At 48.4% G+C, this 27,102-nt stretch overlaps 1 protein-coding gene across 2 annotated transcripts in view; it reads right to left on the bottom strand.

The window, feature by feature from the left end:
* The window catches only part of LOC123751291 (zwei Ig domain protein zig-8), a 113,994-nt gene that overhangs the window by 11,213 nt on the left and 75,679 nt on the right, over nucleotides 1–27,102 (bottom strand). For both annotated transcript variants that reach the window (XM_069319903.1, XM_069319904.1), the window contains exon 4: nucleotides 13,315–13,391. In XM_069319903.1, the coding sequence (XP_069176004.1) occupies nucleotides 13,315–13,391 (77 nt within the window). The remainder of the gene's footprint in view (nucleotides 1–13,314; nucleotides 13,392–27,102) is intronic.

Raw genomic sequence — 27,102 nt, 5'->3', positions numbered from 1 at the left:
TTGGTGGAAATATTCGAACTCCCAGGTCCAGGAAATCTGGAAATTGGGGAACGATGCTTTTGGCGTACGTCCGTCCAGTTAATACGGTGAAAAGAGAGAGAGGCGGACTCGCTTTTTACAGGGTCGGCGTTCGTTTACCCCCTTCCTCGTATCCCAGCTCTTTGGTCTCTTATCCCAGCTCTTTGCTTTCATATCCCAGCTCCTTGGTTTCATATCTCAGATCTTTGCTTTCATATCCCAGCTCCTTGGTTTCATATCTCAGATCTTTCCTTTCATATCCCAGCTCCTTGCTTTTATATCCCAGCTCCTTGTCCTTGTATCCCAGTTCCTTGTCCTTATATCCCAGCTCCTTGTCTTCATGCCCCAGGTCATTGTCTTCATATCCCAGCTTGGTGTTATCATATCCTAAAGCCTTGTACACATACCCCCACTGGACAGTACGGTATCTGTGGCGTTACAAGCACACATGCCGTGGTGGGAGGGTAGTGTTGCTGCCCACCAGTGTTGCTGCCCATCAGTGTTGCTGTCCACCAGTGTTGCTGGGAAGTGGGAAGAGGAAAGTGAGAGGCGGCAAGGTGAGAGGGGAGTGAGAGGTGAAGCTGGCTTAAGAAGATGGACAGCTTCTTTCATTACTGTCACCCCCCTCGATAATCTTCATGTTGTCGTGGTTTTGTGGCTGCTCTCTCTCTCTCTCTCTCTCTCTCTCTCTCTCTCTCTCTCTCTCTCTCTCTCTCTCTCTCTCTCTCTCTCTCTCTCTCTCTCTCTCTCTCTCTCATTCCTTGGTCATGGAGTTATGGTAATTCCCAGCATCATCACCATCTGTCATATGCTCCCCCTCCTTCTCCATTTTTATCTCATCTCCTCCTCTTTCCTCTCCCCCTCCTCCTCCTCCTCCCCCTCCTCCTACACCTGCCACAATCGTCGTCTCCTTTATTCCCTCTCTTCTTCCAATATCTTCATGGACCATTTAGCTGCCTTTCCCAATTCTCTTTCATTGGCGACTTTGACAGCTTTAGCTTCCGGCTCTCTGTGTGTCTTATGATCAACTGTCTCTCTGCTTGTCGGTGTCTGTGTCTGTCTGCTTGTCTCTCACTGTCTGTGTCTGTCCGTCTGTGTCTCTGTCTCTGTCTGTCTGTCTGTCTGGATGTCCGTCTGTGTGTTTCTCTCCCTCTCTCTCTCTCTCTCTCTCTCTCTCTCTCTCTCTCTCTCTCTCTCTCTCTCTCTCTCTCTCTCTCTCTCTCTCTCTCTCTCTCTCTCTTTCTCTCTCTCTCTCTCTCTCTCTGTCTGAAGCTGAATCAGCTGAAATACTGAAACAGATAAATGTCTTTGGGAATAAAAACTACGACGTCATCAGTATTTCTTAATCTCTTAAAAATTAAGTGTGATTGTTGTATTTTTCTGAATTTTGTATTGCATAAGTCGATTTATAATGCAAAATCAAAAGTTGTCTGGTGGGGTCACTTTGGCAACGTGCTACGCCATACTCGTTTTAATGTGGTCGACCCTGACCCACTCATGTTGGGCACGTACCCCACAGCAAGTAATGTGCAAAATTAGGTGGGACTAGCCTCAAGCGTCTTGCTCTCCAGTCTCCGATAAATAGACCTTTTATTTTGCAAAAATAGATACTTTAGTACAACTGGAACCGTTTTTTTGACTTTATCAAACTTACAGATAACAAATGTTGATTACTTACTACAGCATTAAATATATATGTATTAAAACAAATCCAAAGAGGGAATTCAGAAACTCATATGTAACCTACGTAAGACCATTCCTCGTGTATGCAGCGCTGACATGACCGTAGGCGTAAAAAGCTAGTAGAGTGGGCTACAGTGTAAGGGCGCCGAGAAAACCACGATGAAAATTAAGAGGCACAGTGTCAGCGCCTTAACTGATCAATGGCTGGAATGGCAAGGCTGGGGAGCTAATATGCGACCCCTCAGACACGCGTAGGTGAGTACATCCAGGCGAGTACACACGCAGAAATATTCGGTAATAGAAACAGCTTGAGTTGCCCGGCCCTTAGTTCTCCGAGCAGAAAATTGCAATCAGAATACCAGGGATGGACAAGGAGCAGGATTTATAGTTATATTTTCGGTGAGAGAGAGAGTGAGAGAGAGAGAGAGAGAGAGAGAGAGAGAGAGAGAGAGAGAGAGAGAGAGCGAGAGAGAGCGAGAGAGAGCGAGAGAGAGAGCGAGAGAGAGAGAGAGAACGAGAGAGAGAGAGCGAGAGAGCGAGAGAGAGAGCGACAGAGAGAGCGACAGAGAGAGCGACAGAGAGAGAGAGAGAGAGAGAGAGAGAGAGAGAGAGAGAGAGAGAGAGAGAGAGAGAGAGAGCGAGAGAGAGAGAGAGAGAGAGAACTCTGCAAAGGTTTCAAGTTTGTTGGCAACATCCGGTGCTTAAAAACGGTATTAGTTCCCCCAATATCACTGCTGGGTACGGAGCTATAAGCTGAGGCCGTCACTGCTGGGCACGGAGCCAGAAGAAGGCGAAAGTAGATTTGGTTTAGTTCATTCATTATGCCCGCCATACCCGGGGTGTGGGCGGAGGCGGGCGAGGGTCAGAGAGGCACACACACTGGGCTCAGAGACTGATGGAGGAAGAGCAAATGTTTCAGGCACTTACATCACCGCCAACACTCACCCTCCCCCACAGAGACGTCGACTGAGAACAGCTGAGCCACGATTCATCAAGTATTTACGCAACTACTTACGAAACCTGTACATCTTCGCTCACTCTTGGCGGCTTTCGCTACATTTATTAAGCAGCTTATTAGCTAGAAAGAACCAAGAGGTTGTTTATAACAATAATAAACATATTCTCAGGTCGAAAAGCTGTTGAATGAGTTTGTTTTCACTTAATCATTAACGAAATGTTTTCGCGTATTCTATGGGGGTTTTACCATATAGAATGGGGGGATAGAAGTGCTTTCACTCACGGGGGGAGTGGGGTTATGTTTCTATTCGGGTAGGTATTCTCATTTCATGCCTCTGGGGGTCTTTGTGGAGAGAGGAGCTCCCTCTCTCCTTCTCCCTCTCCCTCTCTCCCTCTCCCTCTCCCTCTCCCTCTCCCTCCCTCTCCCTCTCCTCTCCTCTCTCCCTCTCCCTCTCTCTCTCTCCCTCTCCCTCTCCCTTGATGGTTCCAGAGCGTCTCTCACAGCTGAACGCGCCAAGCTCTTACGATAATTAACGAAGAGAAACATATATCCTGTAATTGCAAAGTAACTATATGTCTTACCAGGTCTGCAAAGTAGTTGTGAAGTAATATTTTCTATCAAGATGAAGATGAGGCCTTCGTGGCCTCATGTGCACACCTGCACTTGCTTCCTGGCGTTCTCAGTGTCTGTCTAACTGTTTTTACTGCCTGTAAGTTCGCATTTTTGTCTGGGGCTTCTCCACACCAAGTTATGGCTGCCTCCCTGTCTTCCCCCTCTCTGTCTGTCTCTGTCTCTGTCTCTCTCTGTCTATCTCTGTCTCTGTCTCACTCTGTCTATCTCTGTCTCTGTCTCTCTCTGTCTCTCTCTGTCTCTGTCTATCTCTGTCTCTCTGTCTATTTATGTCTCTCTCTGTCTCTGTCTATCTCTGTCTCTGTCTATCTCTGTCTCTCTCTGTCTCTGTCTCTCTCTGTCTCTGTCTATCTCTGTCTCTCTCTGTCTCTGTCTCTCTCTGTCTATTTATGTCTCTGTCTCTCTCTGTCTCTCTCTCTCTCTCTCTCTCTCTCTCTCTCTCTCTCTCTCTCTCTCTCTCTCTCTCTCTCTCTCTCTCTCTCTCTCTCTCTCTCTCTCTCCCTCCCTCCCATTCCACCAGTAAGATTTACTCTCACCCTGGGAGCGGAAGGGAGAGTAGCAGGAACTTCTCGCCGGTGCTCCCAGAGCCTGGAGATAAAGCATTAATGAGGGTCCACTTCTTTCCCCCAAAGTTGCGATACATGCACAAAAAATTCGCCGGCGTCTTGAGGAAGAAAAACTTTAATTAAGCCAAAAGGAAGACTGAAATATAATTCTCTTCCTGGTGAGTGCATATACTTTGTGGACCACTTGAGTGCTTTCGTTATACTCTGACGAGGCGGTGGGATGATAATAGTGGGATTTTGGAGAAAGCATTATGTAGTAGGATGATAATATTTACATTTGGGCGAAGGCGTTTTGGGATGGAGAGACGACGACGTTTCGGTCCGTCGTGGACCGTTATCAAGTGGTGTGTGTGTGTCGATAATGGTCCAGGACGGACCGAAACGTCGTCGTCCCTTCACCTTCTAGTGTGTTGTCTGGACAACATCTCTTGCTTTCAGTTATAAGAGAAAAAAGGGTAATGCACTGTGATCACCATTAATACGAGTGGTGGTGGTGGGTACAACCAGTGGGATGTCTGGCCCCATGGTCATACTGCTTGTTACGTGTCAACACGTGACGTGGGTGTATTCTCAACACGTGACGTGGGTGTATTCTCATCACGTGACGTGGGTGTATTCTCTACACGTGACGTGGGTGTATTCTCTACACGTGACGTGGGTGTATTCTCTACACGTGACGTGGGTGTATTCTCAACACGTGACGTGGGTGTATTCTCATCACGTGACGTGGGTGTATTCTCATCACGTGACGTGGGTGTATTCTCTACACGTGACGTGGGTGTATTCTCATCACGTGACGTGGGTGTATTCTCTACACGTGACGTGGGTGTATTCTCTACACGTGACGTGGGTGTATTCTCTACACGTGACGTGGGTGTATTCTCAACACGTGACGTGGGTGTATTCTCTACACGTGACGTGGGTGTATTCTCATCACGTGACGTGGGTGTATTCTCATCACGTGACGTGGGTGTATTCAGCCCTGAAGCAGCTTCAAAAAACTTCAATACAACAGGAAAACAGTTCAAGAATACTTTATACGTCAGGAAATAACTGAAAGCACTTCAATACAGCACTAAATTAGCTAAGAAAGACACACTTATATACAGGAAAAACCCAGCATAGATCTACTTATTGCCGTGGTGTGCAAGATCCCTGGTTTTGAGTACTATTGAGAGAGAGAGAGAGAGAGAGAGAGAGAGAGAGAGAGAGAGAGACCTAGTCGACCCCGGATAACGTCAGGTACGCTCACATATATATATATATATCTTTATCCTTAAGTATCTTTTCCATTAAGCCAGCACATATTCCTATACATAATTATGCAAATGTACGTCATCCCATCCTTCTTGTGATCTCAAATCTATTTCATGTTTTGCCATCTGATGAAGATATTCGGATCCCTTGACGGTTCGAACTTTCTTGCTGCTTGGCTTTCCTCTGCTCCCTCTTAACTCTCCCCTTGAACCAGGGTTCTTAACCTTTTTCTCGATTATAGACCTACAATGGACTACCTAATCTGCCCCCCCCCTATAACCCCTCATCGCCAGACTGTCAGAATTCTGATCTTCGTCACCAGTTAGATGCGAGTGGGACTTCAGGAGATGTCAGTGTCTCTTGACATCTCTTGACATCTTTGTAAGTTGATTGCTATAGGATCTAGTCAGATTCAATCCGTATTAATAACGGTGATGGTTGATTATAATGAAATGACAAATTTTTGTGTTTTGCATTGTTCAGAGTCCCTATACCCATATTGTTTGGTTCTCATGCCCCCTATTGATTGGTTCCCATATCCTTCTTGTTTGCTTCCTATAACCCCCTAATCGGTATGGATACCCCTGGATAAGATCCCATCATCTAAAGGGATTACGAGTAAGGCTCTTTCCTCTTATCCATACTCACCCTTCTTCCTCCTCTTAGGCAATACTCCCAAACATACTCCCACACACTCAACATACTCCCACACACTCAACATACTCCCACACACTCAACATACTCTCACACACTCAACATACTCCCACACACTCAACATACTCCCACACAATCAACATACTCCCACACACACACTCATTAACATACTCCCACAGACACACCCAAGCTCATCTTGACATGTAATCTCAGATTCTAATTGATTTCGAAGGCAGAACATTAATCAGAATCTACTTTAGTGACACCTAATGATTCCCAGAGTTTCTGTTGTTTAGAACACAGAACACTCGGTGATCGAAGTTCAAACGAATTAACATCACTCTTGTGTTAAATTAACATCAATCAACATCAACTATTCTCCCCAATTATTATTATAACATGACATATAAAATCAAATTAAAGAAACAAATCAGTCAGGTGAGCAGTTGGAGCCAATCATATATATATATATATATATATATATATATATATATATATATATATATATATATATATATATATATATATATATATATATATATATGATGTTTATTGCCATTCATCAACTTGTACACCTCTAATATATCACCACTAATTTTTCACCTTATGTTAGTATTCTTTGCTTTCTTTATTCAGAGTAGACATTTAGCGAAACATATAAAAGGCTGTAGTAGTATGATAAGAAGTAAAAAATTCCAGTTAAATACATGAACTCAAAACAAAAATCGATGTAATGGAAATATATTTCATGAACAGCAAAGATTTAGAGAAGAGAGAGGTAAATACTCATCACAAATTTCTATCTCTCTACATTGAAAAATTCGAAGGCACATTATACAATCAATTCTTTTAAATCTTTATTAAAAAATCATATTCCATCAGACATACAATTTTTACATTTAAAATTGTATATAGGGAGCTTTTAAATTTCATATATATATATATATATATATATATATATATATATATATATATATATATATATATATATATATATATATATGATTGTTTACGGTGCCAGCGTCCTATGGATTTAGAGATACAAATATATGGTTCAGTTGGTGATTTTATCTACCAGTGCAGTCATGATTAAAATAAAAATATTGGGCAAATGGTCATTAATCCGGGAGCCTCACTCATCCTCCCCCCCCCCTCTATCCCTCCCCCCCTTCTATCCCTCCCCCCCCCTCCTCTATCCCTTCCCCCCCCCCCTCTCATCTGGCTCATGAATTTAAAACACTACAAACACACAACTCACAATGGGTCACGTTTGAACAATTCGCGAAAAGCGAGGAGTTTTATTCTCATATTCGAAGTTCACCTCTCTTAACAGCCCGTCCTCATAATAGTTCGTCCTCATAACTGGTCGTCCTCATAACAGGCCGTCCTCGTAACAGCCCGTCCTCATAACTGGCCGTCCTCATAACTGGCCGTCCTCATAACTGGACGTCCTCATAACTGGCCGTCCTCATAACTGGACGTCCTCATAACAGCCTGTCCTCATAACTGGTCGTCCTCATAACTGGCCGTCCTCATAACTGGCCGTCCTCATAACTGGCCGTCCTCATAACAGCCTGTCCTCATAACTGGCCGTCCTCATAACAGCCTGTCCTCATAACTGGCCGTCCTCATAACAGCCTGTCCTCATAACTGGCCGTCCTCATAACTGGCAGTCCTCATAACTGGCCGTCCTCATAACAGCCTGTCCTCATAACTGGCCGTCCTCATAACTGGCCGTCCTCATAACAGCCTGTCCTCATAACTGGTCGTCCTCATAACTGGCCGTCCTCATAACTGGCCGTCCTCATAACTGGCCGTCCTCATAACAGCCTGTCCTCATAACTGGCCGTCCTCATAACAGCCTGTCCTCATAACTGGCCGTCCTCATAACAGCCTGTCCTCATAACTGGCCGTCCTCATAACTGGCCGTCCTCATAACAGCCTGTCCTCATAACTGGCCGTCCTCATAACTGGCCGTCCTCATAACAGCCTGTCCTCATAACTGGTCGTCCTCATAACTGGCCGTCCTCATAACTGGCCGTCCTCATAACTGGCCGTCCTCATAACAGCCTGTCCTCATAACTGGCCGTCCTCATAACAGCCTGTCCTCATAACTGGCCGTCCTCATAACAGCCTGTCCACATAACTGGCCGTCCTCATAACTGGCCGTCCTCATAACAGCCTGTCCTCATAACTGGCCGTCCTCATAACTGGCCGTCCTCATAACTGGCCGTCCTCGTAACAGCCTGTCCTCATAACTGGCCGTCCTCATAACTGGCCGTCCTCATAACAGCCTGTCCTCATAACTGGCCGTCCTCATAACAGCCTGTCCTCATAACTGGCCGTCCTCATAACTGGCCGTCCTCATAACAGCCTGTCCTCATAACTGGCCGTCCTCATAACAGCCTGTCCTCATAACTGGCCGTCCTCATAACAGCCTGTCCTCATAACTGGCCGTCCTCATAACTGGCCGTCCTCATAACAGCCTGTCCTCATAACTGGCCGTCCTCATAACTGGCCGTCCTCATAACTGGCCGTCCTCATAACAGCCTGTCCTCATAACTGGCCGTCCTCATAACTGGCCGTCCTCATAACAGCCTGTCCTCATAACTGGCCGTCCTCATAACTGGCCGTCCTCATAACAGCCTGTCCTCATAACTGGCCGTCCTCATAACTGGCCGTCCTCATAACTGGCCGTCCTCATAACAGCCTGTCCTCATAACTGGCCGTCCTCATAACTGGCCGTCCTCATAACTGGCCGTCCTCATAACAGCCTGTCCTCATAACTGGCCGTCCTCATAACTGGCCGTCCTCATAACTGGCCGTCCTCATAACAGCCTGTCCTCATAACTGGCCGTCCTCATAACTGGCCGTCCTCATAACTGGCCGTCCTCATAACACCTCATAATATCCCATCCTCACAAATAAGTATTCGTTAATCTAGCCGCCAAAGCCTGCTGCTAATGGCTGAAAATCCCTTTAAACACGACTCACATCTGATGACGTTCGAACATTTCTCGATCTGTCCTTCGCTGGTGACCCCCCTGTTCGAATCCCACCTCCAACAATGCTTCACACCCAAGTACTACAAACACATATAATTCCCAACAGAACCTAAACACCTAACCTAACCCCGGCCTATAGCTATACACACAAAATCTAATATGCACTACAAATTTCTTTTTATTTAAGAAAATACCAGTTTTGAATACATTAAATTTGGTGAATATGTGTTTGGGGTGGAGCGCCGCTTGGAAGAGCGAGGCTGGAGTATGAGATGCCTTTACACCTCTCAAGTGATTGATTACGTTCGAATTTTTTCTTAAAAAATGCTTTTGCTCGCTTCACGTTTTCTGCTTTTCTGCTCGCTGCACGTCTCTCAATTCTCGTCACCACGTGCTGTCAAGAGAGATGATTGCCAACAGGACTCGAGCATCTAATCTAAACTTAATTAATATACCCAATTTTAATATATAATATTAATTTATATATGTGAAAATGGCGATTTTGAATACACAGTGCAAGCATATAGTCTGAGGACGGGTTGGGGTCCACCACAGCCCAGGGGAGTATAGTCTGAGGACGGGTTGGGGTCCACCACAGCCCCGGGGGAGCATAGTCTGAGGACGGGTTGGGGTCCACCACAGCCCAGGGGGAGTATAGTCTGAGGACGGGTTGGGGTCCACCACAGCCCCGGGGGAGCATAGTCTGAGGACGGGTTGGGGTCCACCACAGCCCAGGGGGAGTATAGTCTGAGGACGGGTTGGGGTCCACCACAGCCCCGGGGGAGCATAGTCTGAGGACGGGTTGGGGTCCACCACAGCCCAGGGGGAGTATAGTCTGAGGACGGGTTGGGGTCCATCACAGCCCCGGGGGAGTATAGTCTGAGGACGGGTTGGGGTCCATCACAGCCCAGGGGGAGTATAGTCTGAGGACGGGTTGGGGTCCATCACAGCCCCGGGGGAGTATAGTCTGAGGACGGGTTGGGGTCCATCACAGCCCAGGGGGAGTATAGTCTGAGGACGGGTTGGGGTCCATCACAGCCCAGGGGGAGTATAGTCTGAGGACGGGTTGGGGTCCACCACGTGCATGGGACATAGTACCCCCCCCCCCCCAGCTTGGCGCCTTCTTTTGATAACAACTACACCTGCAGCTGGTCCCTGTTGATGCAACTCACCACCAGAGGACTCTCCCACAAGCCGCGGCCGGCTTCGAAAGCTCATTTGTGCAATTTTCCGTGTACGGTGTAATTGAAATCCGTCTTTTTCCCTTTTCCGAAGTATCTCTCTGGTTTGTCAGTAAGCTACTGTGATGATCTTAATAACTCTTCCGTGATTGAATGATGGTCTTAAGCTCAGCACTAAACCAAACATCTGGCTTATGCCACCTGCTCACTACACACGTGCTGAGCTGCTTCGTTACAGCTCCCTGACACACACCTGTGGCTCTAGCATCTACCCGTCCTCAACTGTGACTGCAGTATCTATCCATACCCTTGACTGTATCTCGTTACTATCAGCTGCTCCCTTGTAAACATTACAATCTCAGACACTACATACTCGAACGACAAGCTCATTGAAGTGCAAACTAATATTAATAACAGTAGTAAGCCCAAGAGAAACAACAGGCAAGAAGGGTCATTCAGTAAATTCAATTTTAATAATAAAAGGATAGACTGAGAGAAAATAAACAGGGAACTTACAAACATTTATTGAGAAACTGTTCTAAGTAATACAAATCCTACACAATGAATAGAAAAACTGACTTCTGCACCATGTGAAGTCTGTCTGAAATATGTTCCTTTGAGGAAAGCCAATAAGAGGTCCAACGTTGAAAGAGGACGCAGACGACACTACAAAAGAAGAAAACAAATAAGGGAAATGCTTAAGCAGACGCGACTTTCCATACAAAGAAGGAATAATTTAAACAGGGAGATTGAAGAATTCGAGCAGAGACTGAAGCATTCATATCAGATTGAAGAAAGGCAACTAGAACAGAAGCAATTCAAGAAATAAAGAAAAAAAACAAAATATTTATTCACATAATTGAAATCTTTCAAGTCCAGGGGACCCCATCACAATGTTTGTACTCTTCAAATCACTTATGCTGTCCCGTCTTGAGTACTGCTCAGTACTCACTTCCCCATTCAGAGTAGGAGAGATTGCTGACACAGAGGGAGTACAGAGAACATAGACGCGATAAAGCACGAAAATTATTGAAGACGAGTGAGATATCAAATAATATACACGTAGAAAATACTGGAGGGCCAGGTCCCAAATCTACACAGTAAAATAACAACATACTGGAGTGAACGATATGGAAGAAAGTGCTGAATAGAACCAGTGAAGAGCAGAGTTGTCATAGGTACAGAAAACACATCAGAGGTCCACGGTTGTTCAACACCCTCCCAGCGAGCATAAGAAATATTACCGGAACAACCGTGGACATCTTCAAGAGAAAACTAAGATAGTTTTATTCAAGTAGTGCCGGACCAACCGGCTGTGGTAGGTATATGGGCCTGCGGGCCGCTCCAAGCAACAGCCTAGTGGACCAAACTCTCAGAAGTCAAGCCTGGCCTCGGGCCGGGCTTGGGGAGTAGAAGAACTCCTTTGGCTCTAGCTTCTCTCTATGCTCTTACCTGTGGCTCTAGTTGGTATCTATGCACAACTATCGATGCAGCGGGGCTGGATAAGTAAGGTGGGTTGCTTGGGTTAGCACGTTTCTGGTTAGGCAGAACAGTTGCATTTTTAACGGAGTGTCAGACGCACCGTATTTGATAACCCTTCATTAAATAGCCATAAAAATAATGATTGATATCATTCATTTTACCGTGACTACAACTTCAATCAAAAAACAAAATATATATATATGATTGACACCTGTCATCCGTAAAATATACCAGAGAGACGTTACATCATCCAGAAATGACAGGTTGGATGACACTTGGCTTTCAGCCCGTAGTAAATCAGGCCAAAAGAATGATGGATGACCTGCCAGTATCATCCGTAAGGGAGAGGGGGAGGGGGGGGGACCGAGCGGTTCTGAATACCAATGGAATTACGAGCGGCAATAATGGTGAAGTTTGGAAGTAAATATCGCAAGCTGTAAGTGTCCAACTTTGGTCATAAGGTACTGTATGGACACACACACACACACACACGCACGCGCGTGCGGGCCTAACATACACCACCACTAACTTCTCTATCCAACTTATGGACCAAGTTACGAACCAACTTACCAAAACCAACTTATGGACCAACTTTCAAAACCAGGTGGAATATATAGAAATATATATATATATATATATATATATATATATATATATATATATATATATATATATATATAACTGAAAACTCACACCCCAGAAGTGACTCGAATTGTCCTGGGGACCATTCAGGCTTGTTCGCATTTGTGTTCCTCACGTGTGCCCCAAAGAATGAGGTGATTTGGTAAAATGCTATGCCCAAGATTACTATCCGAGTGCCGGCGGTGGGGTGGTTCAAATAGCCTCGGCTATCACCTCATTTTGTCCGGTCGTGATGGTCAAGTGGATTAAGGCGTCTTGTACATACCAGTTGCGTTGCTTCTGGGAGTATGGGTTCGAGTCACTTCTGGGGTGTGAGTTTTCAGTTGCATATTGTCCTGGGGACCATTCAGGCTTGTTCGCATATATATATATATATATATATATATATATATATATATATATATATATATATATATATATATATATATATATATATATATATATATATATATCCACTGTCACTGTCATATATTTATATTCAGAAGTTTTATTTGATTTTTTAACTTTTCATCTTTACGCTGAGAAGTATTGAGGGAGTTTTCCACAGTGAGGAAATTCCTCACAGTGAGGAAGTTCCTCACAGTGAGGAAGTTCCTCACAGTGAGGAAGCTCCTCAAAGTGAGGGAGCTCCTCACAGTGAGGGGAAGAAAGTATCGGTATCGTGTTTTGATCGTTAAGAAACTGGACCAGTAATGATCTCGTGAATGAAGCTCCGCAACTGCTTGTTAGGTCAGCAGCCTGAAGCACATGAGTGGAATATATTTGTAATATTCTAAGGTGTGAAGGAGTATACATACAATATTCCACGGTGTCAAGGAATAATTCTGTAATACAGTGTAGGAGACATACATATGTATACTGCCAATGTGTTAGAGACATAATCATGTATAATTCCAGGGTGTAGGGGAAATAAATTTGCAATTTTCCACTTTGACGTGAATATTTGTCACAATTATAGAGAGAAAGAATATAAGTCTAACCTTTTAACACACGAGAGAGCATTTCTGTACCACACTGAGGCCTAGGTAGGCCAAGGTAGGCTTGGGGAATTGGGGAGAATTGAGGGAGAGAAAGAAGGGAAGTGGATAAAATAGCATATGAATGAGGGGAGAGGAGGTGAGTTTGGATATGGAAAAGGGAAGGGAAGGGAAGGAGCTAGCATGGTGGAAAGGACAGGAGGGAGGGGGGATAGACAGTTCTGCCCCCCCCCCCCCCAGGATAGGTGAACAGTGACTCACCTGTGATCGTTAGAGTAGATGTGAGAGTCCCAGGTAAGCAGAACCAGCATGTCATCCACACTACGCAGCCACGACACCTGCGGCCCAGAGATAATTGCCTTGTTAGTGGATACCAGGAGATTCCAGGTGATACCAGAAGATACCAGGTGATACCAGAAGATACCAGGAGATACCAGGAGATACCAGAAGATACCAGGAGATACCAGAAGATACCAGGAGATACCAGGAGATACCAGGAGATACCAGGAGATACCAGAAGTTACCAGGAGATACCAGAGGATACCAGAGGATACCAGAGGATACCAGGAGATACCAGGAGATAGTACTCTTGTTATCGGATACTAAAGGGAGTAACTCCCTTGTTAGTATTAGTGTACAGTTGCTAAATGTTTGTGACATATGTGAGTCCTTTCTAGTCGAGTGTACATGGCAGGTGTGTACAACCCTGCAGAGTGTACATGGCAGGTGTGTACAACCCTGCAGAGTGTACATGGCAGGTGTGTACAACCCTGCAGAGTGTACATGTGTGTCACACTGCTGCTCTGCTTTAGGGCTAACCTCAGTACAGTCACCATCACTTAATTATGAGGGGTGAGGAAGCACTCATTAAATATTGGAGTGTGATGAGGGGGCATATTGTGTAATGTGTCCGGGTGTGAGGGAGTATTGTGTAATGTGTCCGGGTGTGAGGGAGTATTGTGTGATGTGTCCGGGTGTGAGGGAGTATTGTGTAATGTGTCCGGGTGTGAGGGAGTATTGTGTAATGTGTCCGGGTGTGAGGGAGTATTGTGTAATGTGTCCGGGTGTGAGGGAGTATTGTGTAATGTGTCGGTATGAGTTTGTGTTATCTGTGCATAGAGAACATCGATAGACTGTAACAAACAGAATGATTAATTACATCAATAGATTGTAGAGTACAATAATGGACAGTTAACTTCCCTAAAAAAAAAGCAACACAGTTATTAAGCTTTGAATAAAGAGCTATCAAGCTGCTTTCACTGCAGCGTGACATTAAATATATGCTTTAAATTTATGACCTTAGGGACGGCGTTCTGAGCGGTTTTGGGAATGTTTTATTGAACGTTCTGTAATAATACATAACCAGTCAAATATACAACACAAGTCATTTTGTTTATACATCTGCCTCATATTGTATGTCACCACGCTTGGTGTGTTGTCACATTACATGCGAGAGTGTGTTCTGCCGTCCAGTGAGCCTTATACACGCGTGGTACACTGAGGTGGTCACTTTACGTAAGTGTTCCTAATATTCACAGATCTTAAGGAACTGCATTAGTCAAGAGCAGGAGATAGACACCTTTTTGTAGAGAGTTAGCGAGCACTTGTTCGGTAGTGAAGACTCGAATTGGGACGTTGATGGTGGTGGTGGTGGTGGGTGGTGGGTGGTGGGTGGTGGTGAGGGTGGTGGGTGGTGGGTGGTGGTGGTGGGTGGTGGGTGGTGGTGGTGGGTGGTGGGTGGTGGGTGGTGGGTGGTGGGTGGTGGTGGTGGGTGGTGGGTGGTGGGTGGTGGTGAGGGTGGTGGGTGGTGGGTGGTGGGTGGTAGTGAGGGTGGTGGGTGGTGGTGAGGGTGGTGGGTGGTGGGTGGTGGGTGGTAGTGAGGGTGGTGGGTGGTGGTGAGGGTGGTGGGTGGTGGGCGGCAGGGGGGGGGGATGTCTGCTGATGTAAGCACCATGTTTGGTAGTGTGATCACGTCCAGGTAGCCATCCCATCGCCAGCAGTGCTATGTTAAGGCCTCTTAACATAGCACTGCTGGTAGTAGTGGTGGTGCTGGTAGTAGTGGTGGTGCTGGTAGTAGTGGTGGTGCTGGTAGTAGTGGTGGTGCTGGTAGTAGTGGTGGTGGTGGTAGTAGTGGTGGTGCTGGCAGTAGTGGTGGTGCTGGTAGTAGTGGTGGTGCTGGCAGTAGTGGTGGTGCTGGTAGTAGTGGTGGTGCTGGCAGTAGTGGTGGTGCTGGTAGTAGTGGTGGTGCTGGCAGTAGTGGTGGTGCTGGTAGTAGTGGTGGTGCTGGTAGTAGTGGTGGTGCTGGTAGTAGTGGTGGTGCTGGTAGTAGTGGTGGTGCTGGTAGTAGTGGTGGTGCTGGCAGTAGTGGTGGTGCTGGTAATAGTGGTGGTGCTGGTAGTAGTGGTGGTGCTGGCAGTAGTGGTGGTGCTGGTAGTAGTAATGGTGCTGGTAGTAGTGGTGGTGCTGGCAGTAGTGGTGGTGCTGGTAGTAGTGGTGGTGCTGGTAGTAGTGGTGGTGCTGGCAGTAGTGGTGGTGCTGGTAGTAGTAATGGTGCTGGTAGTAGTGGTGGTGCTGGCAGTAGTGGTGGTGCTGGTAGTAGTGGTGGTGCTGGCAGTAGTGGTGGTGCTGGTAGTAGTGGTGGTGCTGGTAGTAGTGGTGGTGCTGGCAGTAGTGGTGGTGCTGGTAGTAGTGGTGGTGCTGGTAGTAGTGGTGGTGCTGGCAGTAGTGGTGGTGCTGGTAGTAGTAATGGTGCTGGTAGTAGTGGTGGTGCTGGCAGTAGTGGTGGTGCTGGTAGTAGTGGTGGTGCTGGCAGTAGTGGTGGTGCTGGTAGTAGTGCTGGTAGTAGTGGTGGTGCTGGCAGTAGTGGTGGTGCTGGTAGTAGTGCTGGCAGTAGTGGTGGTGCTGGTAGTAGTGCTGGTAGTAGTGGTGGTGCTGGCAGTAGTGGTGGTGCTGGTAGTAGTGCTGGCAGTAGTGGTGGTGCTGGTAGTAGTGGTGGTGCTGGCAGTAGTGGTGGTGCTGGTAGTAGTGGTGGTGCTGGTAGTAGTGGTGGTGCTGGCAGTAGTGGTGGTGCTGGTAGTAGTGCTGGTAGTAGTGGTGGTGCTGGCAGTAGTGGTGGTGCTGGTAGTAGTGCTGGTAGTAGTGGTGGTGCTGGCAGTAGTGGTGGTGCTGGCAGTAGTGGTGGTGCTGGTAGTAGTGGTGGTGCTGGCAGTAGTGGTGGTGCTGGTAGTAGTAATGGTGCTGGTAGTAGTGGTGGTGCTGGCAGTAGTGGTGGTGCTGGTAGTAGTGGTGGTGCTGGTAGTAGTGGTGGTGCTGGTAGTAGTGGTGGTGCTGGCAGTAGTGGTGGTGCTGGTAGTAGTGGTGGCAGTAGTGGTGGTGCTGGCAGTAGTGGTGGTGCTGGTAGTAGTGGTGGTGCTGGTAGTAGTGGTGGTGCTGGTAGTAGTGGTGGTGCTGGTAGTAGTGGTGGTGCTGGCAGTAGTGGTGGTGCTGGTAGTAGTGCTGGCAGTAGTGGTGGTGCTGGCAGTAGTGGTGGTGCTGGTAGTAGTGGTGGTGCTGGTAGTAGTGGTGGTGCTGGTAGTAGTGGTGGTGCTGGTAGTAGTGGTGGTGCTGGCAGTAGTGGTGGTGCTGGCAGTAGTGGTGGTGCTGGCAGTAGTGGTGGTGCTGGTAGTAGTGCTGGTAGTAGTGGTGGTGCTGGCAGTAGTGGTGGTGCTGGTAGTAGTGCTGGTAGTAGTGGTGGTGCTGGCAGTAGTGGTGGTGCTGGCAGTAGTGGTGGTGCTGGCAGTAGTGGTGGTGCTGGTAGTAGTGCTGGTAGTAGTGGTGGTGCTGGCAGTAGTGGTGGTGCTGGTAGTAGTGCTGGTAGTAGTGGTGGTGCTGGCAGTAGTGGTGGTGCTGGTAGTAGTGGTGGTGCTGGCAGTAGTGGTGGTGCTGGTAGTAGTGCTGGTAGTAGTGGTGGTGCTGGCAGTAGTGGTGGTGCTGGTAGTAGTGGTGGTGCTGGCAGTAGTGGTGGTGCTGGTAGTAGTGGTGGTGCTGGCTAGTAGTGGTGGTGCTGGTAGTAGTGGTGGTGCTGGTAGTAGTGGTGTGCTGGCAGTAGTGGTGGTGCTGGTTAGTAGTGGTGGTGCTGGTAGTAGTTGGTGGTGCTGCAGTAGTGGTGGTGCTGGTAGTAGTAATGGTGCTGGTAGTAGTGGTGGTGCTGGCAGTAGTGGTGGTGCTGGTAGTAGTGGTGGTGCTGGCAGTAGTGGTGGTGCTGGTAGTAGTGCTGGTAGTAGTGGTGGTGCTGGCAGTAGTGGTGGTGCTGGTAGTAGTGGTGGTGCTGGTAGTAGTGGTGGTGCTGGCAGTAGTGGTGGTGCTGGTAGTAGTGCTGGTAGTAGTGGTGGTGCTGGCAGTAGTGGTGGTGCTGGTAGTAGTGCTGGTAGTAGTGGTGGTGCTGGCAGTAGTGGTGGTGCTGGTAGTAGTGGTGGTGCTGGTAGTAGTGGTGGTGCTGGCAGTAGTGGTGGTGCTGGTAGTAGTGCTGGTAGTAGTGGTGGTGCTGGCAGTAGTGGTGGTGCTGGTAGTAGTGCTGGTAGTAGTGGTGGTGCTGGCAGTAGTGGTGGTGCTGGCAGTAGTGGTGGTGCTGTGGTAGTAGTGGTGGTGCTGGCAGTAGTGGTGGTGCTGGTAGTAGTAATGTGCTGGCAGTAGTGGTGGTGCTGGTAGTAGTGGTGGTGCTGGTAGTAGTGGTGGTGCTGGTAGTAGTGGTGGTGCTGGTAGTAGTGGTGGTGCTGGTAGTAGTGGTGGTGCTGGCAGTAGTGGTGGTGCTGGTAGTAGTGGTGGTGCTGGTAGTAGTGGTGGTGCTGGTAGTAGTGGTGGTGCTGGTAGTAGTGGTGGTGCTGCAGTAGTGGTGGTGCTGGTAGTGGGTGCTGGCAGTAGTGGTTGGTGCTGGTAGTAGTGGGTAGTAGTGGTGGTGCTGGCTAGTAGTGGTTGCTGGTAGTAGTGGTGGTGCTGGCAGTAGTGGTGGTGCTGGTAGTAGTGGTGGTGCTGGCAGTAGTGGTGGTGCTGGTAGTAGTGGTGGGTGCTGGTAGTAGTGGTGGTGCTGGCAGTAGTGGTGGTGCTGGCAGTAGTGGTGGTGCTGGTAGTAGTGGTGGTGCTGGCAGTAGTGGTGGTGCTGGTAGTAGTGGTGGTGCTGGTAGTAGTGGTGGTGCTGGTAGTAGTGGTGGTGCTGGTAGTAGTGGTGGTGCTGGTAGTAGTGGTGGTGCTGGTAGTAGTGGTGGTGCTGGCAGTAGTGGTGGTGCTGGTAGTAGTGGTGGTGCTGGTAGTAGTGGTGGTGCTGGTAGTAGTGGTGGTGCTGGTAGTAGTGCTGGCAGTAGTGGTGGTGCTGGTAGTAGTGGTGGTGCTGGTAGTAGTGGTGGTGCTGGTAGTAGTGGTGGGCTGGCAGTAGTGGTGGTGCTGGTAGTAGTGGTGGTGCTGGTAGTAGTGGTGGTGCTGGTAGTAGTGGTGGTGCTGGTAGTAGTGGTGGTGCTGGTAGTAGTGGTGGTGCTGGTAGTAGTGCTGGTAGTAGTGGTGGTGCTGGCAGTAGTGGTGGTGCTGGTAGTAGTGGTGGTGCTGGTAGTAGTGGTGGTGCTGGTAGTAGTGGTGGTGCTGGTAGTAGTGGTGGTGCTGGTAGTAGTGGTGGTGCTGGTAGTAGTGGTGGTGCTGGTAGTAGTGGTGGTGCTGGTAGTAGTGGTGGTGCTGGTAGTAGTGGTGGTGCTGGCAGTAGTGGTGGTGCTGGTAGTAGTGGTGGTGCTGGTAGTAGTGGTGGTGCTGGTAGTAGTGGTGGTGCTGGTAGTAGTGGTGGTGCTGGTAGTAGTGGTGGTGCTGGTAGTAGTGGTGGTGCTGGCAGTAGTGGTGGTGCTGGTAGTAGTGGTGGTGCTGGCAGTAGTGGTGGTGCTGGTAGTAGTGGTGGTGCTGGTAGTAGTGGTGGTGCTGGTAGTAGTGGTGGTGCTGGTAGTAGTGGTGGTGCTGGTAGTAGTGGTGGTGCTGGTAGTAGTGGTGGTGCTGGCAGTAGTGGTGGTGCTGGCAGTAGTGGTGGTGCTGGTAGTAGTGGTGGTGCTGGCAGTAGTGGTGGTGCTGGTAGTAGTGGTGGTGCTGGTAGTAGTGGTGGTGCTGGTAGTAGTGGTGGTGCTGGCAGTAGTGGTGGTGCTGGCAGTAGTGGTGGTGCTGGTAGTAGTGGGGTGCTGGTAGTAGTGGTGGTGCTGGCAGTAGTCGGTGGTGCCTGTAGTAGTGGTGGTGCTGGCAGTAGTGGTGGTGCTGGTAGTAGTGGTGGTGCTGGTAGTAGTGGTGGTGCTGGTAGTAGTGGTGGTGCTGGTTAGTAGTGTGGTGCTGGCAGTAGTGGGTGGTGCTGGTAGTAGGGTGGTGCTGGTAGTAGTGGTGGTGCTGGTAGTAGTGGTGGTGCTGGTAGTAGTGGTGGTGCTGGTAGTAGTGGTGGTGCTGGTAGTAGTGGTGGTGCTGGCTAGTAGTGGTGGTGCTGGTAGTAGTGGTGGGCTGGTAGTAGTGGTGGTGCTGGCTAGTAGTGGTGGTGCTGGTAGTAGTAGGTGCTGGTAGTAGTGGTGGTGCTGGTAGTAGTGGTGGTGCTTGGTAGTAGTGGTGGTGTGCAGTAGTAGTTGGTGGTGCTGGTAGTAGTTGGTGGTGCTGGCAGTAGTGGTGGTGCTTGTAGTAGTGGTGGTGCTGGTAGTAGTGGTGGGTGCTGGTAGTAGTGGTGGTGCTGGTAGTAGTGCTGGCAGTAGTGGTGGCAGTAGTGGTGGTGCTGGTAGTAGTGCTGGCAGTAGTGGTGGTGCTGGCAGTAGTGGTGGTGCTGGTAGTAGTGGTGGTGCTGGTAGTAGTGGTGGTGCTGGTAGTAGTGCTGGCAGTAGTGGTGGTGCTGGCAGTAGTGGTGGTGCTGGTAGTAGTGGTGGTGCTGGTAGTAGTGGTGGTGCTGGTAGTAGTGCTGGCAGTAGTGGTGGTGCTGGCAGTAGTGGTGGTGCTGGTAGTAGTGCTGGTAGTAGTGGTGGTGCTGGTAGTAGTGCTGGCAGTAGTGGTGGTGCTGGTAGTAGTGCTGGTAGTAGTGGTGGTGCTGGTAGTAGTGCTGGCAGTAGTGGTGGTGCTGGTAGTAGTGCTGGCAGTAGTGGTGGTGCTGGTAGTAGTGCTGGCAGTAGTGGTGGTGCTGGTAGTAGTGCTGGCAGTAGTGGTGGTGCTGGTAGTAGTGCTGGCAGTAGTGGTGGTGCTGGCAGTAGTGGTGGTGCTGGTAGTAGTGGTGGTGCTGGTAGTAGTGGTGGTGCTGGTAGTAGTGGTGGTGCTGGTAGTAGTGGTGGTGCTGGCAGTAGTGGTGGTGCTGGTAGTAGTGGTGGTGCTGGCAGTAGTGGTGGTGCTGGTAGTAGTGGTGGTGCTGGCAGTAGTGGTGGTGCTGGTAGTAGTGGTGGTGCTAGTAGTAGTGGTGGTGCTGGTAGTAGTGGTGGTGCTGGCAGTAGTGGTGGTGCTGGTAGTAGTGGTGGTGCTGGCAGTAGTGGTGGTGCTGGTAGTAGTGCTGGTAGTAGTGGTGGTGCTGGCAGTAGTGGTGGTGCTGGTAGTAGTGGTGGTAGTAGTGGTGGTGCTGGCAGTAGTGGTGGTGCTGGTAGTAGTGCTGGCAGTAGTGGTGGTGCTGGTAGTAGTGCTGGTAGTAGTGTGGTGCTGGCAGTAGTGGTGGTGCTGGTAGTAGTAATGGTGCTGGTAGTAGTGGTGGTGCTGGCAGTAGTGGTGGTGCTGGTAGTAGTGGTGGTGCTGGTAGTAGTGGTGGTGCTGGTATATGTGGTGCTGGTAGTAGTGGTGGTGCTGGCAGTAGTGGTGGTGCTGGTAGTAGTGGTGGTGCTGGTTAGTAGTGGTGGTGCTGGTAGTAGTGGTGGTGCTGGTAGTAGTGGTTGGTGCTGGTAGTAAGTGGTGGTGCTGGTAGTAGTGGGTGTGCTGGGCAGTAGTGGTGGTGCTGGTAGTAGTGGTGGTGCTGGGTAGTAGTGGCTGGTAGTAGTGGTGGTGCTGGTAGTAGTGGTGGTGCTGGTAGTAGTGGTGGTGCTGGTAGTAGTGGTTGGTGCTGGTAGTAGTGTGGGTGCTGGTAGTAGTGGTGGTGCTGGCAGTAGTGGTGGTGCTGGTAGTAGTGGTGGTGCTGTAGTAGTTGGTGGTGCTGGTAGTAGTGGTGGTGCTGGTAGTAGTGGTGGTTGCTGGTAGTAGGGGTGGTGCTGGTAGTAGTGGTGGTGCTGGTAGTAGTGGTGGTGCTGGTAGTAGTGGTGGTGCTGGTAGTAGTGGTGGTGCTGGTAGTAGTGGTGGTGCTGGTAGTAGTGGTGGTGCTGGTAGTAGTGGTGGTGCTGGTAGTAGTGGTGGTGCTGGTAGTAGTGGTGGTGCTGGTAGTAGTGGTGGTGCTGGTAGTAGTGGTGGTAGTAGTGGTGGTAACAAACATACTTAAATAAAACATAAAATCAAAAGCACCGAAGCGCCACAACAAACAACCCAGGACAAAGAAGTCATGGGAACACCCACAAATACAGTACAGAATAAAAACCAAACCGCACCACCCGGTCGGGACGCGTCAAAAAAAACCACACACAAGCAAAGCAAGGAATACATACATCGCAACACAACACAAACACAGGGGTAACGAGCAACGTAAACAACACTCAACAAAGGGCACACATAAAAAAAATGGCACCGAAGCACCAAAAAAAGCACAAAGAGTCAACCAAAAACATAGAACAGTCGCCCGGCGACGACCCCATTAATTCTCGTACAGTGAGGGAGCAACACTCGCGAGGATACTTGTCCATGTACGCAGCTGCACAGGGGGGTCGCCTGCATACCGGACAAGGGCACGGAGGGGCAAGGGCATGGAGGACAAGGGCACGGAGGGTATGCGGGCAACGACCTTCTTCAAGCCAAGGACACAAGTCACGATCCACACCAACACAGCGCCCCCACGCCGGGGAACCGGAACACGCAGGCGAGGGCGCAGAAGCAGGAACCGAAGCACCCGTACCAGTCCTCACTCTCTCAACAGCCGAAGAGGACCCCTCGGAGCCCCCATAATCCTTCACGTCGGCCCTCGCCACACCACGAAGCGGAGACAAACTGGAAGCCCGCCGCGACCGGTTGGACACCGGTTGCATGTCGTCAGAGCTATCCGGCCCCTAGGAGGCACTACAGTAGGAACCACGGGCGGGCGCACAGCACCGCGTATTGCACGATCCCATAACACACCAGCCTTCATAACCGGGGGCATCGGCCAACATACCCCAGGAGGCCAGACACAGGATACGGAAAGGGAAAAGTCCTTCATGAAACGGATAGAGTGAAAGATCTTAGGAGTTGATATCACACCAAACCTGTCTCCTGATGCCCACATCAAAAGAATTACTATCGGCGGCGTATGCGAGGCTGGCTAACATCAGAACAGCCTTCAGGAACCTGTGTAAGGAATCATTCAGAACCTTACGTATGAACCACATACGTAAGACCAATCGTGGAGTATGCGGCCCAAGCATGGAGCCCGTACCATGTCAAGCCCAAGACGAAGCAGGAAAAAGTTCAGAGATATGCTACTAGTCTAGTCCTGGAACTACGAGGCATGAGTTATGAGGAAAGGCTGCGGGAAATGCACCTCACGACACTGGAAGACAGAGGAGTAAGGGGAGACATGATCACTACCTACAAAATTCTCAGAGGTATTGACAGGGTAGATAAGGACTAACTGTTTAACACTGGTGGTACGCGAACAAGGGGACACAGGTGGAAACTGAGTACCCACATGAGCCACAGGGACGTTAGAAAGAACTTTTTCAGTGTCAGAGTAGTTAGTAAATGGAATGCATTAGGAAGTGATGTGGTGGAGGCTGACTCCATACACAGTTTCAAATGTAGATATAACAGAGCCCAGTAGGCTCAGGAATCTGTACACCAGTTGATTGACAGTTGAGAGGCGGGACTAAAGAGCCAGAGCTCATCTCCCGCAAGCACAACTAGGTGAACACACACACACACACACACACACACACACACACACACACACACACACACACACACACACACACACACACACACACACACACACACACTCACACTCACACACTCACACACACACACACACACACACACACTCACACTCACACACTCACACACACACACACACACACACACACACTCACACACCCACACACAACAATGGGAACATACCACAGGAGAATGTGGAGCATGATGAAGGCTCCAGTCCAGGCCGCCTCACTTCAACATGGGCGTCACATCCAGAGGCCCTGGAATAACTTACCAGGCTTCAGCCACAGCTGCTTTCCAGGAGGAAGCTGCTACAGCCCTTCAAGAGACGTCCTGACATCATTTATAAATGTCTCTCTCTCGTGCCTCCTTCAAGGATTCACCACGGCCATTTTGGGCCATTTTGGAAAGCTATGTGTTTGTGAGTGTGAGTGAGTGTGTGTGAGTGTGTGTGTGTGTGTGTGTGTGTGTGTGTGTGTGTGTGTGTGTGTGTGCGTGTATGCGTCTTTAATCTGCGTTTTCATTTACTGGGAAGATCTTATCTAAATATTCGCACATGAGGTAGTTCACCGTTATTACGACCCATTGGCTGATGTTCCCTATTGTGGGTAGTGGACCATTCTGTTGTACTTCACGCCTTTAAGTGCCACCTACTTATTCATGGGGAGGGGGTGGGGAGAAAAGGCAGGGGTGGGGGAAGGGAAGGCAGGGAAGAGATTGTTAGGGAAGGGAAGGTGAGGAGGAGTAGGGGTAGTTGCGGGTGGACAGGAGAAACAAGGAAAAAATCTCACTCACTTTCTGCTAAAATTGTTTCGTTCTTCATCGGGGGAAAGCGCCAAGCCATTACAACTATATAGCACTGGGAAGGAGTCAGGATCAGGATTTGGGATGGGACGGGTGGGGGGGAGGAGGAATGGTGCCCAACCACTGGGACGGTCGGGGATTGAACGCCGACCTGTAGCGAGACCGACGATCTACTGTCCAGCCCAAGTGATTGGATTCAGCAGAGAAGTATAGCCAGGCGAGGTTCACTAACACGAATGAAGTCTATGACACAGTACTACATAAAGTGCTGCTGCTCGACCTCGAGCAAGAAGGAGAGTTACTCGGAGTGTGGAGCTGAGTGAGTGTGCCGAGTGATCAGAAAGCAGAGTTACAGTGAGTGATGATATCGGATTTGCTAAAAAGATAACCAGCATAAGCTTTAACCCCAAGAATCTGTTCTTACATTCTCGTGATCTCTACCATTACCCTAACCATCATAGTCCAGTTCAACATATCAATATTCCCAAACGATGAGAAGAGTTGAAGAATTACTCCAGAATGTTTCAGAGGATTCGAGACAATCAATAAAGGTGATCTGAAAGTTGTTAATCGACTTAAACACCAGCAAATGTAAGGGGTTGTGAATGGGCTGAGACGACAGACCAATTAAGTCAGCACACGAACAAAGGGCAATCACCTCTTAGAACGCAGGCAGAGAAGGGGCCAGATTCACGAAGGAGTTATGCAAGTACTTACGACCGTGTACATCTTTCCTCAATCTTTGACGGCTTTGGCTACATTTATTAAACAGTTTACAAGCATGAAAACTTTCTAATCAACTGTTGTTATTGTTATCAACAGCCTCCTGGTGCTTCGGAGCTCATTAACTGTTTAATAATTGTAAACAAAGTCGCCAAAGATTGAGAAAAGATGGACACATTCGTAAGTGCTTGCGTAACTGCTTCCTGAATCTGGCCCCCAGGGCACTGGAGTAATAGACATAACGAAGAATACGCGAGAAACGGCGGATTTCTGGACACTATGAAACAACAAGACGGATTTAGGAAGAGAGTAGTGAAGGGTATTACCAACATCATCATCCTTTAATATAGAAAAGTCGAAGGTTGTTTCCTCTCTAGACTAAGAGAAATAGAACAGAATATTGTTAAAAGCACACAGGGAAAACGAAAAAAAAATGTAAAAGAAAATACTGAGTGGACATGATAGTCGAGCCTCTATCATGGGACAGGGATAGACTATCCTGCACTCGACCTGTAAGAGAGTGCAGGATAGTCGAACCATTATGACCGCAAAAGAGTTCTTCATACTCTACCCACAATGAATAGGAGAACATGACTGGAAATACAATATGTTCACACCAGACGACTCTCAAGAACACATTGAAAATAACAGCATCTGAAGTCGAAGGGAAGGGAAGGGAACTATCCGGAGAAAGCGCCAAGCCATCACGACTATATAGCCCTTGGAAGGGGGTCAGGATAAGGATTTGGGATGGGACGGGGGGAAGGAATAGCGCCCAACCACTTGGACGGTCGGGGATTAAACGCAGACCTGCATGACGCAAGACCGTCGATCTGAAGTCGAAGAACCAAAACCCCGTTACACGAGAAGGAAGATGAACGGAAACGACCAGGTCGCCGGAATGTGGTCAAGGTGGACAGACCAAGACGGATAAGGAGACCTGCGAGGAACGCGGTGGGAGGCTCTTAAGAAACTTTCAAGAACGCATCTGAAAGTCTCCAAATGCAAGAAAGGCGACGGCATCCTACTTTAATACAGCACAACACAGAAGTGACTGAGGAAGAAATGGGGTAGCATTTTGACCCTCTCAGTATGACAAAAATTGTAGAACCCAAACAAATAATGAAGTAGATATTAAGAGAAATTTACATTCGTTATATAAATAACATCTTGAGGTTATCTTGAGATTATTTCGGGGCTTTAGTGTCCCCCGCGGCCCGGTCCTCGACCAGGCCTCCACCCCTAGGAAGCAGCCCGTAACAGCTGACTAACACCCAGGTAACTATTTACTACTAGGTAACAGGGGCATAGGGTGAAAGAAACTCTGCCCATTGTTTCTCTCCGGCGCCCGGGATCGAACCCGGGACCACAGGATCACAGTTCAGCGTGCTGTCCGCTCGGCCGACAGGCTCCAATATATTCAACAACTAATATTCCAATATACCCAAAGATAAACAATATTTTAAAGGGGTAAGCTACCAGAGAGCTGAAAGAAGGTTATTATATTAAGTCACAAAATTTCAGACAGTCAGGAGACCTTGGACAACAGACTCATATCACTCACAAGCAAGAAGCTGCTTCTTGCTATCCACTTCAGATAACGGTTCAACCACTTTTCAGCTAAAACCATACAACCGCTGAATATCGGAAGGTGATCTTCCCTGCTCGTAACTCTGGGCTGACAAGTCGTGTGTGGAAGACATCGCTGGTGTCCTCAGTGACGTCTTGAGCATAAGAGCTGCTCGTAGCTCCAGGAGGGATACGAGACAGACTCAAACATAAATATGCGTCTGTTAGCTTCTTTGAAGCTTGCTGTCGTCTCGTGAATTATGCATCTGACCTCTGAACCCTCCGAGGACGCGGGGCTGCCAGCGAGTTATCAAGTCACCACGCCAGCTCACTGTTATCATGCGGAATGTAACATGTAGAGGCATATTTATATACATATTAAAGTATGTGACGTATGTATCTGTGAACAAATATCGAGGGAGTACGCTCGACTCGAACCTATGTCCCTGTACTCACCAGGGACGTGCATCTTGGTTCAGTCGGTATTGCGTGTGTTGAGGATTCAACAGATTCGGATTTCACTTCACTCGACTTTTTATTCTAATACATATTAAAACTTAAATACACCTTCAATCTAATATTCCATTTACAGCGTCGCGTGAATAGATAACACAAGTTTGCTGTTACAGAGAAGAGTTGAAACCTTTAACATAGTTGGTGACTAAACTGTGCAGCATGAGGGGAATAGTTTTGTTCATAATAGAACCTAACTTTAAGAGAATATAAACTAAACGCAGTCTAACCTAACCTAACCTAGCCTAACTCAACTTAACCTAACCTAACATAAACTAATCTAAACTAAACCTAACTTCACCTAACCTAATCTACCCAGACCAAAGCTCGCTTAAACCAACCTTAACCTAACGTCACCTAACGTCACCTATCGTAAGCTTACCTGATCATAACACATAACTCATTGTGTAAATATGAGCCAAACTAAATGTGATATGTGTCCAGTACCAT

Source organism: Procambarus clarkii, chromosome 94 (genome assembly GCF_040958095.1).
Source record: "Procambarus clarkii isolate CNS0578487 chromosome 94, FALCON_Pclarkii_2.0, whole genome shotgun sequence".
NCBI classification, from domain to species: Eukaryota; Metazoa; Arthropoda; class Malacostraca; order Decapoda; family Cambaridae; genus Procambarus; species Procambarus clarkii.
Note: the sequence above shows the minus strand (reverse complement) of the source record. Positions and strands in the feature narration are given on the sequence as shown.